The 20,237-nt window shown below is 41.4% G+C and overlaps 1 protein-coding gene across 2 annotated transcripts in view; it reads right to left on the bottom strand.

The window, feature by feature from the left end:
* Positions 1-20,237, bottom strand: part of CCDC30 (coiled-coil domain containing 30) — a 99,915-nt gene that overhangs the window by 68,530 nt on the left and 11,148 nt on the right. Inside the window, exons 2-8 of one of the 2 annotated variants that reach the window (XM_040326277.1) lie at positions 16,096-16,278; positions 14,146-14,266; positions 12,850-13,034; positions 10,902-10,991; positions 8,192-8,257; positions 2,442-2,595; positions 1,559-1,630 (exon numbers count right to left, since the gene is read on the bottom strand). In XM_040326277.1, coding sequence (XP_040182211.1) covers positions 1,559-1,630; positions 2,442-2,595; positions 8,192-8,257; positions 10,902-10,991; positions 12,850-13,034; positions 14,146-14,266; positions 16,096-16,278 — 871 coding nt within the window. The remainder of the gene's footprint in view (positions 1-1,558; positions 1,631-2,441; positions 2,596-8,191; positions 8,258-10,901; positions 10,992-12,849; positions 13,035-14,145; positions 14,267-16,095; positions 16,279-20,237) is intronic. The other variant, XM_040326278.1, reaches the window with a different exon arrangement.

Here is a 20,237-nt window from a genome sequence, read left to right as displayed (position 1 = left end):
ACACAGGTACATTTCAAACATAGGTCAGCAGACTGCAATCTTCCTTACTAGACTAGCGTAGATGACAGATTTAAGCTGCATTTGACCACCTTTGCGTTATGTTTTCCTGAATGCAGCATACCCTCTTTGAGATGCATTAAAATTGCAAACAAAGCAGTCAAATGCAGCCTTTTGTGTGCCCCTATGAAAATAATACCTGGTGATCCTGCCTTAAAGGTTTTGTTCTAATGGTCCTGCTATGGGGTGACAACTGTCTCCCAAGTGCTTTCCTGGATAGACCCTGATGGAGATTACAAGCAGCCATGCTGACACCCATAGCATAGGCATGGTGCACCCACAGCCGATCCGCCCTATAGGCTCACTATGCAAGCGGTTTAGGGCCCCGCAAATCTGCAGAGGGCCCCCCCAAATTACTAGAAGCCCCGCCTGGTGAGAAGTCATTTTCGGCCCCTCACCCCGCTTCTCAACTCGCTGGCTGCATGGAAGAAGAGGTAAGAAGTCAGCAACCCCCCCGCTTCTCACTTTAATGTAAGATGTCATTTCCGACAGCAGAACACCCCCTCCCCTCCCGCTTCTCAACTTTAATCTTTAATGTGACATGTCACTGTCGGCAGCGCCCCCCCTCGCTTCTCAACTTTAATGTGACATGTCATTTTGCTTAGGGCCCCAGGGAGGTCAGGATCGGCACTGGGTCCACCCCCGTCCCCATCACGCCGTTCCTGTTTCCGATTGTGCTTTTGCTTTTGGAAACTAAAAGTGGCTTTTTTTCTTTTAGCACAAACTATATAGGCACGGTCCACTGTTGTCACCATCAGGAAACATACCCTGAAAAATGACATGTAGCCACTGAAGTGTGTGTAGACAGGAGCAGTACTGGGATGCAACAAAGAATGTAAAAATATATTAAAATAAAATGGTATGTTTCTGATACACAGTGCTTTACCAAATTAAAGTAAAGGTTTTTACATCTACTTAAAATTTAATGTCCCAAAACTGGTATTTCAACTATGATTAGATGCCGGCTCAGTGGCTTTTAATAACCATCAGGTCCTATGACTTGAAGAGTTTAGCACATAACACTGAGCAGAGCTGGCACCACTCAGTCCTCAAAATTCTGCGTGTTGTCAGTCCATAGCAGGATTTAGGAGCCGACTGTATTTATGGCACAACAGTTAATTTTTTTTAATTTTTTGTAATCGCAGGAGGAGGGGGAGAAGAGGAATGAGCACTGTCTGCTGCTGTTCCTTCATTGTCCAATCACAAGCTGGGGGAGGAGACCTAGCTTTATTTTCAAACTGCATAGAAAAAAAGTCTTTATATATCTCAGGACTAAATGTACAGAATTCCAAAAATGTTTTGACAGGTAAAAAAGGCTTTCACGCAAGGGTAACGTTTTCAGTTGGGCTTTAATAAAGATTATTAAGATGTAAATTGATAAAAAAAAATTATAAAAAAAATATACATATTATATATGTTATTTTATTATATATGTTAATAAATTATATATTTATTAACAATAATAATATTATTATTATTATTATTATTATTAAAAACTCACCACTCTCTTCCTGAGTTTGAAGTTCCTGTTGAAGCATGTTTGCATCTTGCTGCTTTTTGTCCACAATACGCTCTGCAATAAATTAGAAGGAGACGGTCATGTCACAGTAATGTAAAACAGGGTTGGCAAAATAAAAAAAAAGGGAGGATTAGACGGCAACTTGACAGCCACATAATGTGACCAGACTTAGAAGATGATTCTATAAATTCATTCACAGAGTGTGTTTGTCTACATGTCTCTCTACAATAATTACATTTATTCGAATGTCCAGATTTCCAATTTAAAGTCAATCTAAATCACGGGTGGTCAACCCATTAATCGCAATCAACCCTTTGATCAGGTCATTGACAGGTAGAAATTCGTCTCTTCCTTGCCAACCCCGTAACCTGGAGGAGTGCGAGCGGCATTTACTCAAACCGATTCCCTGTATTTTCCTCCTGCAGCAGCTGAAAGCCGTTTTCTCCTCCTCCCCTTTCCATCAGCACTCAGCTGCTGAAGGAGGAAAATACAGGGGATTGGTTCCAGTAAATGCCATCCCCACCGCCCCTCCTGACCAGGTTCTCCTTCCATCTGCTGCCCAGGAGAAGGGACCTGTAAATATGTAATTTACCGGCCCCTTACTTTTCTGAATAAACAGAGTGAGTGATCAGTACAGAGTTTACAATAGTTTACATTTATGTTACAAAGTAGGAGCAAGAGACGAAACCTGATTTGCTGTGGTTATGGTCACAGTGGAGACCACAGTCAATGAGATATACCTATAGAAGGCCTGTTTAACATCACAGCAGTCACAAAAGACCAACATATGAGATTTGGCCTTTGTCCATGTCTGTAGAGAAAAGAAAACCCTACAAAACACAAGATTACAATAGTCCCAAATTACCAAGCTCATTAATTTCCTTTTTCTTAATGAGCAATTCATCAGTCAGCTTGCGGATTTCGTCATGGGCCATTGTCAGCCTCTGGGCAGCTTCGTTCAGATCCCTTTCCATGCACTCCCTCATTTTTTTCTCTTTTTCCAGCTCTTCATCAAATGTCTATAGAACAATAGAAATGGCATCATTAATAAACGTTTCTGATTTCCTGGAAGCTTTCCTGGATGGTCTTACCATTACCATTCTGAATGTTCTTTTCTGGAAGCCAAGCCAAGACAAAACAGAAGGTGTCCTAATTATCTGCGCAGGCACATGGGACTGATGGGCCCATGCCTTGCCTGTCCATGAAGCCAGTTAAGGGGCCAGTGATGTGTTCCTACTCTGTATTGTACCTATATGAAGAGCAACCTATAAATGCCTCAACCAGTGGCAGTGCGTCCATAAAGGGCGCAGGAGCGTGGCCCCCTGTCTCCTGCACCGCTCTATTACCATAGATAGATAGATAGATTCATGCATTGCAATGGGTTTGTAAGACCGCTGTGCAAATACGGTGTGACATAAAGTATTGCAACAACTGTCATTTTATTCTCTAGGGCGTCAACTCAATTTCATCATGGGCTGCATCAGCATTAGGATTGTCCTCAAAAGGGCCGATTGTATCTGTAAGATTAGATGTCCAGCGCATCCCCTCCCCTTACATTAGATGTCAAGAGCCTCCCCACCATCAGAAGTTGAGTCCCTTACTCTCCCTTACATCACAGTGCACCCCCCTTACTTTATGCTGCTGAAAAGAAGCTGGATGCATTGCTTGAAAGCAGAATGTAAGGGTCTGGAGAAGGGCTGGAGCTCTCTGGCAGCTGCAGGAGAGGTGCGAGGGCCACATAAAATAGCCTGAAGGGCCGGATTTGGTTTGCGGGCCTTGTGTTTGACACCTGTGCTCTAGGGTGTCTGAAAAATTATATATAATGTTTGGGGGTTCCAAGTAATTTTCTAGCAAAAAAATAAATAAATAGATTTTAACTTGTAAACACCAAGTATAAAAAATAAGCTCGGTCCTTAAATGGTTAAAAGCCAATGCAGATGTTTCATTGTCATTTTCCATCAGGTAGTCACACGTTGTGATGGCAAAGACAAAAATCTTTCCCTTTTTGAACGTGGTCGGGTTGCTGAACTGCATAAGCAGGGTCTCTCATCAAGACACTGGACGATCCTCGACCCAAATGAAGGCCCTCACTGGTGCTGACTGCAGCCCCATAACCATCAGACGGCATCCGAGACTGAAGGGCTTCAAAAACAAAAAACGTCTTCAAAAACCTCGTCTCCTTGAACGCCACAGAACTGCTCATTTGGACTTTGCAAGAGAGCACCAAACATGGGACATTCAAGGTGGAAGAAAGTTTTATTCTCTGATGAGAAAAAATGTAACCTTGATGGTCCTGATGGTTTCCAATGTTACTTGCATGACAAGCAGATCCCACCTGAGATGTTTTCTACGCGCCACAGTGGAGGGGGCGCCATAATGGCCTGGGGTGCTTTTTCCTTCAGTGGAACAATGGAGCTTCAGGAAGTCCAGGGGCGTCAAACGGCCGCTACCTATGTCCAGATGTTGTAGAGAGCATTCCTCATGACTGAGGGCCCTCGTCTGTGTGGTAACGACTGGGTTTTTCAACAGGACAACGCTACAGTACACAATGCCCGCAGGACAAGGGACTTCTTCCAGGAGAATAACATCACTCTTTTTTTCCCATCCTGCGTGTTCCCCTGATCTAAATCCAATTGAGAACCTTTGGGGATGGATGGCAAGGGAAGTTTACAAAAATGGACAACAGTTCCAGACAGTAGATGGCCTTCGTGCGACTGTCTTCACCACTTGGAGAAATGTTCCCACTCACCTCATGGAAACGTGAGGCATCAAGCATGCCGAAACAAATTTTTGAAGTGATCAACAATAAAATAACGGCGGAGCTACTCATTACCGAGTTCATGTTTGGAAGTTGGATTTCTGTTTTGGGGGGGTTTTGTTTTTTTTGGAGGTGTGGTCCTAAACTTTTGATCAGCTGAAAAACAGCCTGTTTCAGTTTATTTGTTGTTTTCATTAAATTGAATGCTCAAACAATGTTTTGTCTCACTCTCATTTCTTCTTGTTGCATGTTGAAGCTCTACTTGGAACCTTGTTAAGATCCAACAATGTAAAATATGATTTTTTGCCATTTTTCAAGTTGTCTTAAACTTTTGATCAGGACTGTATGTATATATAAAAATTTAAATAAATATAAAAAACTGCTTTTTTATAGCAGCCACCTGACCTCCCATCAGACACAATAGCCAGGGACATCTGCCTGTTGCAGCCCATTAATAATCAGCAGTTTCCAGAATGAAGATATTAATCTACAACGTATATTATTATGTGTGAAATGAGGCTTGCACGTGCAAACATGCCTTCATCAGATGACAGATTTAATTTTGCATGCCCACCGCAGCCTTTCACACCTTTTAATCAAAAAAACGAAAAACGTGACTTGTATGCGAGATCCCTCACAGGACTGAATGGTTAACATGACACCTGTGTGCAGTCATGTCCCTCAATAGATCACCTTACATTCAAGGAAGGTCTGGCACAGCATCAAATACATCTTTCATCAGCGATATCCCTGTTTAGTGTATTTAATCGAGTACACGCTAAATCTTGCCACGATCAAAGGGTTTTGTGGGAAAAATTATTAGGAAAGAATGTTGAAAAATATTTGGGATGACCCGTTTTGAAGGGCGCTTTTGCTTCTATAGCTGGCCATACACATGGCAATTTAAGCCAGCCAAAGACGGATCGAAATCTTGATCCATCTATGGGCAGGCTGGTTGTACTAAAGTGGATCGAAATCTTGATCCATATATGGGCAGGCTGGTTGTACTGAAGTGGATCGAAATCTCGATCATCTATGGGCAGGCTGGTTGTACTGACGTTGATCTATTAATTACATTTCAGTAAACCAACCTGTATTTTTTTTCCTCCTTACAATCACTGTTGGAGGCTATAGCTGCCAGCAGTGGTCATTGCATTCTGATGGCAGGGAAACCTCCGGCTGTCATACAGAATACTACAATAGTGCAGTGAGAGGGATTTAGACTGACTGTGCTGATGGTGGAATAGAGCAATTTTCTTTCCTTTAAACCTTGGTTGAAAGAAAGTAAATTGCATCATATGTGGCCAACAAATTCCACCACTTTCCATCTACCACAATTATGATTGCTAGTAATTGCAAGAATCGACCACCCAGGTGTTCAATTGTCCACCAGAAAATGGTTAATTTTAAACCACTTCAGTCCAGGAAAGGATTTACCCACTTCCAGACCAGGCCATTTTGTGCGATACGGCACTGCGTGGCTTTAACTGACAATTGTGCGGTCGTGCGACGTTGTACCCAAACAAAATTGATGTCCTTTTGTTCCCCACAAATAGAGCTTTTTGGTGGTATTTGATCACCTTTGCGGTTTTTATTTTTTGTGCTATAAACAAAAAATCGACAATTTGAAAAAAAAAAAAAACAAACACAAAAAAAAAAAAGAAGGTTTTACTTTCCGATTATCTATCTATATATAATTTTTTTTAAAACAAAAAAACAAATACAAAAAGTATTCATCAGTTTAAGCCCATATATATTCTTCTACATATTTTTGGTAAAAAAATAAATCACAATAGGTGTATACTTGGTTTGCGCACAAGTTATCACATCTACAAACTATGGGATAGATTTAGGGACTTATTTTTTTTTTTATCGTTTCTACTGGCAATGGCAGCGATTTACGATTTTTAGCGGGACTGTGACATTCAGTGGGCTATTTGTTTTTAGCTTGGTGATGTGCTTGAAGTTCAGCTTTAAAAAAGAAAAAAAATATTCAAAAAGTGATTTGATTTTTCTGCTGGGGTTGATGAGGAAAATGTCAATTCGATCTCCTTGCCATTGATTAACTTTTTAAGTCTTTGACTGCTTTGCAATTTTGACAAATGATGGAATCGAATGTTCCATCACTCTACCAAACTGCCATGTTTATGGCCGGCGTAAGTCAAAGTGGCCAAATAAAGATAAGTGACGCTTTTCACTTAAAAAGTTGCTTGGGTTATTAGATTCTATGCTCCTAGAGATGGCGAGTTGTTTTTGGCTGGATTTGCTGACAAATTTGCACCAGAAACTGCTGGCTGTAAGAACTATAGGAATACGACAATGAAACAGGTAGCCCGAAAAAAAAAAAATTCCCCTCCAAGATAATCCACCACCAAGTGTTTAAGTGCCTCCACTACTCTCCCTCTATAGGCATATGCATAAAACTTAGTTCACCTAAGAGCTTATATCTAGGCTGTCAGATGGCCTGAAAGACATCCTTTGACATTTTGATGGTGGGTTACACGTTTGGTCATCTTCTTATGGCAATGGCCAACATCCTACAGCTCGTCAGACTACAGGAGTTGGCTAAAGACATAGGTCTGCCCAAAGGCGTTTCTTTTTCAAGGATTGATACTTGGATCGCCCGCGTTTTAGAGCTGCACAATTAATCGTTTAAAAAAAAATAAAAAAATAATAATATCGCGATCTCGATTCAACCTCCCTCACAATCTCGATTGCAGAGTTTCCCGATTCTTTCATATAAGTGTAGAGACTTCTCTGTTCACTTTGGCAGTCCGCCAAGTTTTTAACAACATTGCCTGTGCTAGTAGAGAAGTAGAAACATTGTAACTTTTCCTTCTTAGATCAAAGGGATAAAACTTCAGTGTGTAAATCCTCTCAAGCCTGCCTTGCATACACACGTTCGTGAAAAAAAATGCTCGAGCGTGGTGACGTACAACACGTACTACGGCCCTATAAAGGGGAAGTTCCATTCAAATGGCGCCACCCTTTGGGTTGCTTTTGCCAATTTCCCCATCTCATAACTTGCATCTGAAAATGCAAGTTTTTTCCCCCGTCATTAAAAGGGTACACATGACCGTTTTCACGACGTCAAAACGAACAACATGAAAAAACGAAGAAAAAAAATAGAGCAGGTTCTAAAAAATAAATAAAAAATTCGGGCATTTTTCTCGTCGAGAAAAATGCTCTGGAGCATACACGCGACCAATTTAAAAAATTGCATTTTTCTCGTCATGAAAAACGGGTGTGTGTACGCGGCATAACCCTTTTTCTGACACTTGCTTCTTACAATAAAAATCTGAATTTAACAATCTGATTTTCTTGTTAGAATATTACTTGGAACACCCAAACATTATAGATATTTTTTTAGCAGAGACCCTAGGGAATAAAATGGAGATTGTTGCAATATTTTATGTCACACTGTATTTGCACAGTGGTCTTGCAAACGCAATTTTTTGGGAAAAAATACACTTCAATGAATAAAAAAAAAAAAAAAAAACACCTGGTGGTGAGTGATAGGGTCTAAAATGTGACCTATGAATTGTAAGTGTACGTTGTAGAGCAAATACAGTGAAAAAGCTGTAGAAAGGCATTGGAGGAAAATATAAAATAAAAAATGAAGCACTTTATTTAACCAAAATTGGGAAGAAATATTCCAAACCCCACATCGAGTGGAAACAGTGGCAAGAACTATGCCTCAGTGACCCAAAAGTAACATATCACTTTTGAAGTGATGGCCCTTTAATGATAGACTGTTATATGGTTAGTACATTGAATTGTTAGCAGGACAGACAACAACTTTGAGTGTTATTTATATAGTTAGATATATCAGAAAGCATGAAGTAACTTTAACATACTGAACAGTCATTTTTACGTGTCCCAAACAACTTCTTCCAGGGTTTCTGTACTGAGGACAGGGGCTCCTTTAGGAAGAAACATTTTATATCATTATTCTTCAAGAACATAAAAAAAGAAGAAATGACAAACTTCAGCAATTTAAAATATAAAGTGAATAACAGTAAGTCCCCTACTTAAGAATAAGTTCTGTTCTGGGAGCTCGTTCATAAGTTCAACGTATTCATAAGTCCAGCACAGATCAACGCTTTCAGACAATGGCTGCCAGTGCTGATCAGTGTGTTCTGGCGGGGGAACTCCCCGTCTGAACAAAGGCACAGCATGCAAGATCGCTGCACCAACATTGTTTGTGTTGGTATGGCGATCTGTCAGGTTTTTTTTTCGTTCAGCCCAATTTACAGAATTGGACACATTTTCGCATCTGTGAAAGTTTTGAATATTGAATGTTAATATGTAGGGGACTTACTGTAGCAATGGCCTCCTGTCTACTTTTTGTTATGGAAACACCCTTTTGTAGGTAAAATTATGTTTGTAAAATTATGTTTGTTAGTAACAAAGTACTGCTTGTGCAGACATTAAAGAGCATCTCCATTTTTGTTAATAAAAAAAAAAAAAAAAAACACACACACACACACCCCTTCTCCTCTGGGTGATCAATGTACATTGCAGGGATTTTTACCAACCTGTGTAGCCAATTCCCACACTTTTTGTTGCTCTGAAATGTGCTCCGTGTTTGTTTTACTATGTTCTTTGCAGATTGATCCTAAATAAGAGGGTCCGATTCATTAAAACACCAGGTGCACCCTCAGTGTTCTAGTAAGAAAAGCTACAGGGTCTGCATCCCTTTAGAATTAATTAACCCTTGTGGAGTATCTCAGCAAAGCTGAAATTGCAGAGGATGCCTAAAATTTGATTGCAACTCAGTGTAGACTTCTGGGACAATCTGTGAACCAATCACACAAGCATAGTAGATCAAGAACCAAGGAATTTGGATTTTTAGGGTGCCAAAGCACAATCAATTGTATATAAAAAAAGAAGTTTTCAACATTTTATCTAAGAATTATTGTCAAAATTAGCCATACACTACATAAACAGATGCAACCGATTGGGTCTCTACATGTTTCGCAACAATGGCTTCTTCAGGAGAGCTTAATATCAGGCACTGTACATATGTTCACTATAGATCAGAAATGAAACACAAGTTTCTTCCTTGTCTAAATTTATGTTTAATTTCTGATCTATAGTGACCAGATGTACAGTGCCTGATACTAAGCTCTCCTGAAGAAGGCATCTTTGTGGCAACCCAATCAGTTGCATCCGTTTATGTATTGTATGCCCAAGTTTGACAATAATATTTCTCAAATAAAATTTAGATTTTTTTATATAAAAAATAGTTTTATTGTGTTTTGCCACCCTAAAAAATACCAAATTCCTTGGCTCTTGATCTACTATGTATATACAAGGAATGTGGTGTGAATGACTCTGATTCCCAGCAAACCTCTTCAAATCACACAAGCAGGACATGGCATTTCCTAGGGTGTCCTGTACACCAACTGTGTACAGAACTTCTCCAGTTGGCCATATTGCATTGAATTAAAAAAAAAAAAAATTATATATCACTGCAGATTGAAAAAAGGTAATTTTTTTGTAAAAAAAAAACCCTTAGACAGCTTGTGTAGCAATTGTATACGCTATATTTTTTATTAGTTTTATCCATAAAAGTGTAGTTACCCATTAAGGCCCCTTTCACACTTGCATGACTTGTCCTATGATTTGTGATGGCAAAGTAACATGACAAGTCGTTTCCCTTGATTTCCAATGACAACCATGTATATTAGTAAGACTTCAAGTCGTTCCGACTTCAATGTAGTCCCTGCACTACTTTGGTCCGATTTTGATGCCACTTACACAGGCATACCCTAAAATCGCGGACACGAAATCGATGTGAAGTCGCAATAGTGTAAAAGGGGCCTTAAGCTACAAACATCCCAGATGCATGAACACAAACATTCTCTACAAAGTCCTACAGTTCATTCTCTTTAGAAAGACAACCACAGCTTCAGTAGAAAAGCCTGTCCCCTTGTCAGCAGTGTTTATGCTCTTCTTGGAAGCAGCAATGAGACCACGCTTCTCACACAAAGAACAAGGGTCCCTCCCCACATCAACTAGATCAAGAATCGCAAACCAGAAGTGCACAGATTAACAAATTCATTGGGTAAATAAAATAAAAATAAAATATATTTTGCACTTAGAATCCATAATGCATGGGGACATTTGGTACTTTGCCATTTTAGTTAGATGTGTTGCATTCTTTCCACTGGCCAGCTGAAAAGAAGACATCCACTACTTTCAAACCGGCTGAGTGGGCCGTTAGTCAAAGACAGTACCAGCCATGCTCCTGAATATTTATACACTGCCACGTGCCAATTTCAGGACCATGGATGAAGAGGTGTAGATATAATCCTGTTAAATCTTGAGTCCTTTGGCCTCCAAAGTTGCTTACTACTTGAGAGGTCAGACATGGCTTTGTCTGCAAGAACTGCCTAGTGTTCTGTCATCATTTTAGGACTTCCCTTAAGAAAACTTTACAAAGCTTATCCTAATGACAGGTTCCCTTTATACATAAAATTATTTTAAGGTGGTTAAACCCTCTCCCGCTTAGATACGCCAAGAAATTGGATATTCTGCATTGTTCTAGGGATAAGAATCTACCTTGTTCAGGTTTTCCTTGGTCCGTCTCATGGATTCATGTTGCTGATAGAGTTCCTCCTCCAATGTCCGATGAATTTGTTCCAATTCATCCTGCAAAACACAACCATTAGCTGTAACTCAACACCATTCTCTGAATAAGTGTCAATTATAACACTATTAACTATTCTAACTGGCAATGTATTCTTAGCACGTACATACAGGTTTAAGTACACATAAAAAAAGGATTTCAGTTATAGTTCCTTTGATGAATGGTTTCTCACACCAGCGGTGAACTATTCCCATCAGGGCGCCTGGTTCCGTTTTCCCTTTCTGCCTACCTAAGCCTTCCAGCTCAGTTGCTCTCTGCCTTCGCCTTGGTCAACATAACAGAGACCATCTTCTGCGTTCCTGTTGAAGACTTGCTTGGCCGACGTTCCTTCTGGCTCCAGATCCTGCTTGCTGTTCTACTATGTTTATCTCTGGTTCTCTGACATTTGGCTTGGCCGACTATCTAATCTGGTTCCTGAACTCTGGTTTGACTACGCTTAATCTGTTTATCTTATTATTATTATTATTATTATTATTATAATAGTGTGATTTAACTGTACTTCTGTCTCGGTCTGATTCTTGGTTTCTGACATGTGGTAAGCATATTGTCAATTTGCCGATTTCTACTTAGGTCTTGGTACTCCCAGAAGTTAAAAAGGCAGAAACCACATTCCAGACACACTAGTGATGCATTAATATGCAGTTGTGACCTTTGTTACAACATAAGAAATTGTAGAGTTGGTCTACTTAAAGTTCATCAACTCGGCAAGTATTAAAATCTGAGACAGCCAGGTCACTAATATTTCCAAAAGGAGTTCACCAACGAGCAACAAAAGGGCAGAGATGGGAACTCCTTTGCAAAGAGGTCTCCATAGGAGTTCCCGAACAAGTTAAGAACAAATTGGAAACACACAGAAAGGCAAACAGAAAAATTATACACAAACTATAGTATATAACTACTTGACAACATACATTTGCATGGATTTAAAAAGCATAATTAAATATTTACAACGTTGTCTCCAAATGGACTTGCATCTACCCGCTCTTGGCCTCCAACCCATGCCTGCCATCTTAAAGTGGAGGTTCACCCAAAAACCTTTTTTTTTTAACATTAGATTGAGGCTCATTTTGTCAAGGGGAATCAGGTTTTTTTTTTACAATCGAAGCAGTACTTACCGTTTTAGAGATACATCTTCTCTGCCGCTTCCGGGTATGGGCGTTCCTAGTTGATTGACAGGCTTCCGACGGTCGCATACATTGCGTCACGATTTTCCGAAAGTAGCCAAACGTTGGTGCGCAGGCACCGTATAGAGCCGCGCCGACGTTCGGCTTCTTTCGGCTACTCGTGACGTGATGTATGCGACCGTCGGAAGCCTGTCAATCAAATAGGAACGCCCAGTCCCGAAGACCATACCCGAAAGCGGCGGAGAAGATCTATCTCTAAAACGGTAAGTACTGCTTCGATTTAAAAAAGAACACCCGATTTCCCTTGACAAAATCAATCTAATGTTAAAAAAAAAATTTCGGGTGCACTCCCGCTTTAAGGCCCTGTGAGTTTTGGCCTTAACTCATCTAGCCTCGACTTGGAAACTGGCCCCTTTACTGTTCATGTTTAGTCTCATACTAGGAGACTTTGCACCCTCACTGCCCCTATTCTATATAGACAGTTGGTTTAGACAAGTTACAGAAAATAAAATAATCTTACTGTTGCTATGGAATATACTGTACACCAAGTATATGACATAATCTTCTGGTTCTCTCATGGTCCACTCTAGCCACTGAGGAACTAAAAGTCAAAAGATGGGGAGACCTATTGTGACATGTCGATCATTAATAAGTGGGATAGCCTACGTTTTTTTGGTGGGAATAATTCTGAACCAGAAAACCCAAAAAAATTGTAACACCGCCCCAGCAACTATACCTGTCGCTTCTCACTGCTCAGGTTCTCTGAGCGGGAGTCCAGCTTTAGCTCCAGGGCCTCCAGCTTTTCCAGAAGTGTGGCCCTTTCCACCAGCAGATAGGCCACCTGCTCACTGGGGCTGCTTTGGGAGATCTCACTCAAGCCTTCTTGATCCAGCATCTCTTCAACTTCCTTCAACTGCGATTCTGAAATTATGCCAAAACATGAAAAATTAGCAACTAAATGTCAGTTTATTCAGAGGAGTGCTACTTTTTAATAATACAGTGGAACCTTGGACTGCGAGCATAATCCGTTCCAGGAGAATTCTCGTAATCGAAAGCACTCGCATATCAAAGCGAGTTTCCCCATAGAAGTCAATGGAAACAAAATTAATTTGTTCCGCATTGACTTCAATGGCATGCAATACCACATGTGGCCAGAGGCGAGGGGCGCCGTAGAGCCTCGGAAACATTCGGAAAGGCCCGGGACAGCTCGGCTGACCTTGGAAACCCTCGGAAAGCCTTGGAAACACCCGGTAATTTTGTATTTCCGAATGGCTCAGATCAGCTCCGGCGCCCCCACACCTCAGGCTAAACGCGGTACTGCACACCCCATTAGCTGGAATTCTGTTTGTTTTGTGAGACACTCGCAAACCGAGTCAGAATTTTTTTCAAAAAGTTGCTCGTCTTTCAAAATGCTGAGATTCCACTGTGCACCACAGTTCAGGAGAAATTACATGACCTCGTCATTCCCACATCATTTAGTCATCTAGTTGCTGCTCAATGGCAGTTGACAGATGGTACACTGACAAGTTTTGAGAGAAACGCAGCCAAAACAAATATTTTCTGAGAGAATAAAAACATATATGTGGCAGTAAAGGGCCCATCCTCCCAAAACTGATACAACATTTGGTAGAGTTAAACCATGTGGTTGGTATAACAAACCCCTACTATGTCTTTGAACAATTTCCTTTCATTAACGTTTAATGAATGGACAGACAAGCAATATGTACATTTTTACATACAGTATATTTATACATATACCCGTATATACTCGAGTATAAGCCGACCCGAGGCACCTAATTTTACCACCAAAAAAATGGGAAAACGTATTGACTCGCGTATAAGCCTCGGGTGTCCATCTGCATGCCTCACTGTGTCAATGTGCATGCCTCACTGTGCCCATGCCTAGACTGACGTTTAACATAGGAGTCTATGAAAGCCCGGGAGATCAGGACCAAAAAGGTGACTTGAGTATAAGCCGAGGGGGGCATTTTCAGTACAAAAAAAAAATTTTTTTTACATACAAAGAACTAACCTTGTTGGAACTGAATCTTCTCAAGTTCAATCCTTAGATGGACATTTTCCTTCTCAAAGTCTGTGGTGAGGGCCTCCCTCTCCTCGGTGAGGCTCCGGATATGGGCCACATAGCTCTCCACCTTATACAGTATAATTAAAAGCCATAAAAAATACAAAAAAGGCATATGTACTGTATAGGTATGTGGATACAAACAAAATAGATACCAGTTATGCTCAAAGGGTTGCATCTCCTTGGAGAATTGGTGTAATAGGCGCCTGGCGCCGTAATGCGTTCCACGCTGGAGCGCAGCGACGTCATCGCCCGGCGCCGCGTGTGTTCCAGCCTGGAACGCTGAAGTGCCGAATGCAATCACCTGCATTCGGCACACGTGCTGCTCTTGTATAAACAGAATGGCGTGTATGATACACGCCATTCTATTGTCAGCCGTAGCTCGGCCACGCTACTACCCTGCTGTCATTGCTCTACGCTACAATCCAACCCCACCTGGAATCTTTATGCCTATATAGCCATTTTGCTATCTACCACCACGCTACCATTGCTGCTGGCACCCCAAGAGGAATTCCTTGCTGACACCCTACACTACGGAATCCCATGTCTCAAGCCCTGCAAACGGATAAGTAACACTTGTTTTACTTGTAGTACTTTAGGAAGATCTGCTACACATATTTTTGTTAAACATGTGCTGCACTTAACGTTGGTTTGTAACCCATCATCTCATTACTTGGGACTGACATGTGTGCCTTGGCTGTTTGCTGTGGAACATCTTAAAGGGAACATAGAATTCCAAATAAGCTGAGCTATATATGCCTCTTGTATGCAAATACTAGCTGCTACCAATTTTCATATTTACTACATGCTTCTTACTTGTTGGAGGGCCAATGCCCTAAGTTACTGAACATGTTCGCTTTAACTTTTCTATGCTAAGGGGTGAAGATAATTCATGCTTACTCCCTTAGTGGCCCAATGCACTGCTGTTTTTTAAGTGATATGATGTAGAGAACCCCCAAACTCCTGTTTGTGTGGAGTGACGCCTGGGGTTCAATACTGATAATCACTTGCATACAGTTATGCATTGGAACGTTCTCCTGAATCATATCTTTTTAATGCTAGGCTTTGTATGTTGTGATGCGTCCACCCCTAGTAGCTCAACACATTCCTTTATGCGAGAGAGAGATGATGTAGAGAACCCCCAAACTCCTGTTTGTGTGGAGTGACGCCTGGGGTCCAATACTGAATTCTCACATAGAGAAGTGCATTGAAATCTTTGCTAAACGCAGTTGTGGTTCACTCCTGTTCACCAGAGCCGTTACAATTGGTAATATACAGTATGTACCATTTTTAAAGAGAACATAAATGAACATGCATTTTTTATGGGATACATAATCAACTGTAGGTGATAACAGAGTGGCACACTCCTAAACTATTTAAACAAAATAAATTACCCCTGTTCAAAAGTCTGCATCACCTTAGTTCTTAATACTGTGTATTGCCCCCTTTAGCATCAATGACAGGATGCAGTCTTTTGTAATAGTTGTCTATGAGGTCCCGAAGTCTTGCAGGTGGTGGAGCTGCTCATTCGTCTTGGCAAAATGCCTCCAGGTCATGCAAAGTCTTTGGTAGTCTTGCATGAGCAGCACGTTTGAGATCTCCCCAAAGATGTCAGGGTCCGGCACCACATCACTGAAGTGGGAGGTGGGAATAGTCCTTCTTTAATGCAATCATTTCCTATGGTCGACAGCGCCATCCAGTGGCCATAACAGTATTTTTTCTGAAATGTCTCAATCTGAAAAAATACCACATTATGGCCACTAGATGGAGCAGACAATCATAGGACATCACTATATAAAAGGAAAATATGGCAAGGGCTGGTTGGATGCTTGTCACATTCCTCCAACTCTCTCAATATCTTTACATCCCATAAGCCTGGGATTACATCAGTACACGCACCTCTTTCATTTCTTCTGCCTGTTGCCGTTTCAGCGCCTCCAAACTGTTATTTGTATCCAGTAGATTTCTTTCTGCTACTTGGTAAAGGTTCCACAAGAAGGTCAAATACTCTTCTGTGGAGTTTCCGGCACCCAGGCCTTTTTCTTCCAACTTATTGACAATGTCCTCCACCTCATAGTGCACCTAATAGAACAGAAAGACATAATCATAACTATCGGAAAGGAAGATCCGGTAGTCACTTCTAGCTTAAAATCCTGAACAGCAAACATACACGGATTGGTAAATATTTAATTCTGTAGCTAGAGGTGCTTAATATACACACACACACACACACACACACACACACACACACAGATTTTGGAAATTTATGGAGCAGTGAACAACATTGGGATTACTAAAATAATCTATTATTATTATAATAAAGGCGTAGTGGTGGGACGTCACTGAAGACTGAGTATTCATGTCCACACAGCTTCTGGGAGTGAAACTCCCCGTCTGGCCACTGAATGTAAACAAAGGGGTGGAGATGCTGGTTGATGTCATAGACCAGCATTTTTCAACCAGGGTTCTTCAGGGGTGCCTTGGAACTATACCCATAAAATTGTATACAAGACAGCGGATGGATGAAGCCTGACTTTTATTTAAAAGGTTTTCAGTCCACACCATTACAACCTTCAGCAGTGTTCTAATTACCAATGACCTCCTTGGTTGATAAGGAGAATATCAGGTGCCTGCACAGCAACCTTTTTTGCCCCTCTCTGGCAGCACTGGGGTCACATTAGCTGACTGACGGATAAGAGAAAACGCTGGAATATTAACCACTTCCCGACGGCCGTACGACTTTGTACGGCCGCAGGGTGGCTCTACATCTCTGGGAGGCCGTGTTTTTTACGGCCTGCGCGCGCAGCCAGCGGCGCGGGCGCGTCCGGTGGAGGCGCGCGCGCGCTTGCCGCATCGCTGAGATGCCGATGCGAGTGCCTGGCGGCCGCGATGTCCGCCAGGGACTCGCGATCGGCGGCTACAGGGACAAGACGTGGAGCTCTGTGTGTAAACACAGAGCTCCACATCCTGTCAGGGGAGCGAGGAGACGGATCTGTGTCCCTTGTACATAGGGACACAGCATCGGTCACCTCCCCCAGTCACCCCCCTTCCCCCACAGTTAGTAACACAATTCAGGGTACACATTAACCCCTTCCTCACCCCCTAGTGTTAACCCCTTCAATGCCAGTCACATTTATACAGTAATTAGTGCATATTTATTGCACTGATCGCTGTATAAATGTGAATGGCGCCAAAAATGTGTCAAAAGTGTCCGATGTCTCCGCCATAATGTCGCAGTCACGAAAAAAAATGCTGATCGCCGCCATTAGTAGTAAAAAAAAAATAATAAAAAATAATAATTCTGTCCCCTATTTTGTAAGCGCAAACCAGACGCTTCTTGCGATTTTTTTTTTTTTTTTAACAAAAATATGTAGAATAATACGTATCGCCTAGACTGAGAAAATTTTTTTTTTTTTTTAAAAATTGGGCAATTTATTATAGTAACAAGTAAAAAATATTGTTTTTTTTTCAAAATTGTCGCTTTATTTTTGTTTATAGCGCAAAAAATAAAAACCGCAGAGGTGATCAAATACCACCAAAATAAAGCTCTATTTGTGGGGAAAAAAGGACGTCAATTTTGTTTGGGAGCCACGTTGCATGACCGCGCAATTGTCAGTTAAAGCGACGCAGTGCCGGAAGCTGAAATTTCACCTGGTCAGGAAGGGGTATATGTGCCCAGTAAGGAAGTGGTTAAAAAAGGTACCAGTGTGCTTTGGAAGAATAAACCACCTCTAATGTTGGGTGCCCTACATGTGTGGATGTTGCTGGGTTAGTTAAGGTTTTTTATTTTTTACATTTTAGAATGAGGTGCCACAAGGATAGTGCAGAATTGACACAATGTCCACCGGGACACGCCGATCATTCAGGGCACAAGCAGAACGGCGTTTCCTATGTAAACAAGCCAGATCGCCGTTCTGTGAGAAGGAAAGGCTGTGATCATACAAAAGCAGGAACACAGATCTCTGCCTTCCCATAGTTCAAGCACGCCCTAGGAACACAATTAACTGAGAGGAGAAAGGGAAAGAAAAGAAGAGAAAGGGAAAGAAAAGAAGAGAAAGGGAAAGAAAAGAAGAGAAAAGGGAAAGAAAAGAAGAGAAAAGGGAAAGAAAAGAAGAGAAAAGGGAAAGAAAAGAAGAGAAAAGGGAAAGAAAAGAAGAGAAAAGGGAAAGAAAAGAAGAGAAAGGGAAAAAAGAGAAGAGAAGAGAAGAGAAGAGAAGAGAAGAGAAAGGGAAAAAAGAGAAGAGAAGAGAAGAGAAGAGAAGAGAAAGGGAAAAGAAGAGAAGAGAAGGGAAAAGAAGAGAAAAGGGAAAAAAGAGAAGAGAAGGGAAAAGAAGAGAAAAGGGAAAAAAGAGAAGAGAAGGGGAAAGAAGAGAAGGGGAAAGAAGAGAAAGGGAAAGAAGAGAAAGGGAAAGAAGAGAAGAGAAAAAATAAAGAGAAAGAGAAAAAAAAAAAAAAAAAAAAGAGAAAGAATTTTATTTGACAAAAAAAATCTGTACCTTTATTACAACCTATAACTGTTTGTTTGATATTATACTGATGACATGTTTTATGTCCTGTATAAACTAGATTAAATCAGATGTATGCTGTTCCCTGAAGAAGCATTTTGTGAAACATGTTGGCCTACTGCATAAACAAGCATCTAATTTCATGCATCAACTCGTGGTCTAAATTAGAGTTGTCCCGATACCACTTTAAGACCGAGTACAAGTACCGATACTTTTTTGGCACTGATCAAGCATCACTGACAGGTGGCACTAACTGATAGGTGGCACATACACTGATGGATGGGCACTGATGGGTGGCACTGACTGGTTGGCACTGATAGGTGGCACTGATGAGGAGGCACTAATATGCAGCACTGTTGGGCACTGATAGGATTAGGTGGCACTGATATGCAGCACTGATAGGTGGCACGCACTGATGGCTGGCAGTGATACTGGCTGGATGGCACTTATGGGCATGAGAGGATATATTTTTCTATGCTGCCTCTGTGACACCCATCTTGGTACACTCTGCCTCAAAACAGCAGCGGACATTTTGGTAGACCCAGCCTGAACTACATGGGCTGGGTGTAACAAGATGTCCGCTGCTGGCATACTGTGGCCGAGTGCAGGGTGTACCAAGATGGGCGTCTGGATTTTCAAGCACTGAACGTAACGGCAACACGGAGCGTCACTTCCGTTACCAAATGTGATGGATTTCGGTCGCTGATGGATGACGCAGCTGCCCTCTGCAAGCTTACCTGCCTGAGGACTTGCTCACCGCTCTGCTCTGCTCTCCGCCCCCTGCTCACTGACTTCCTCTCTCCCATCCCAGGTATCGGCAAAGGCATCGGGAGCATTTGTGTGAGTACAAGTACTCGCGCAATTCCCCGAATCGTTCACAATACTAGTATGGGTATCGGGACAACCCTAGTCTAAATATGTATTACGACTAATTTTTATCTGATACCAATAATAAATTGATACTTTCTTAAAGAATTTTGTTTGTGTGCTCACCTTAATAACAGACATTTTATCTCCAATTAACCTCCCAACACTCAGAGAGATTAGTCTCTCTTGTATTTCTCTTTTTATCAATCACCAGGGGACTGGAGATACAGATAAAAAATAGTGCACCAATCATTGGTATTAGTGGGAGGAATAGTGCCCCCATCATTGGTGTCAGTGGGAGGAATAGTGCCCCCATTAGCTATGCAGGTTTCCCCATCAGTAGTTTGAATATATTCTCAGACCTGCATCTGGAATGATATGTAATTAAGCAGCCAATCATCACAGCACAGCTAAAATCTGAGCCTCCCAGCGCCAGCAGAGCAGGACATGCTTGTCTAAAGGGTTGCCAGGAATGTGTTTTTTCAATCATGTTCATCACTTTTCATCACTTACACTCCCTGCCATCACTACATCTGAATGTGTGACTAAAATAAATAAAAATAAATAAATATTGAGAGAGCAAAATAAGTTATAGACACAGAGATAAAGCAAATGGATACAGATGGGGATCTCTGAAAGGATTCCAAGGTATTTATTGGGACTAAATGT

This window comes from Rana temporaria, chromosome 10 (assembly GCF_905171775.1).
Source record: "Rana temporaria chromosome 10, aRanTem1.1, whole genome shotgun sequence".
Classification (NCBI taxonomy): Eukaryota; Metazoa; Chordata; class Amphibia; order Anura; family Ranidae; genus Rana; species Rana temporaria.
Note: the sequence above shows the minus strand (reverse complement) of the source record. Positions and strands in the feature narration are given on the sequence as shown.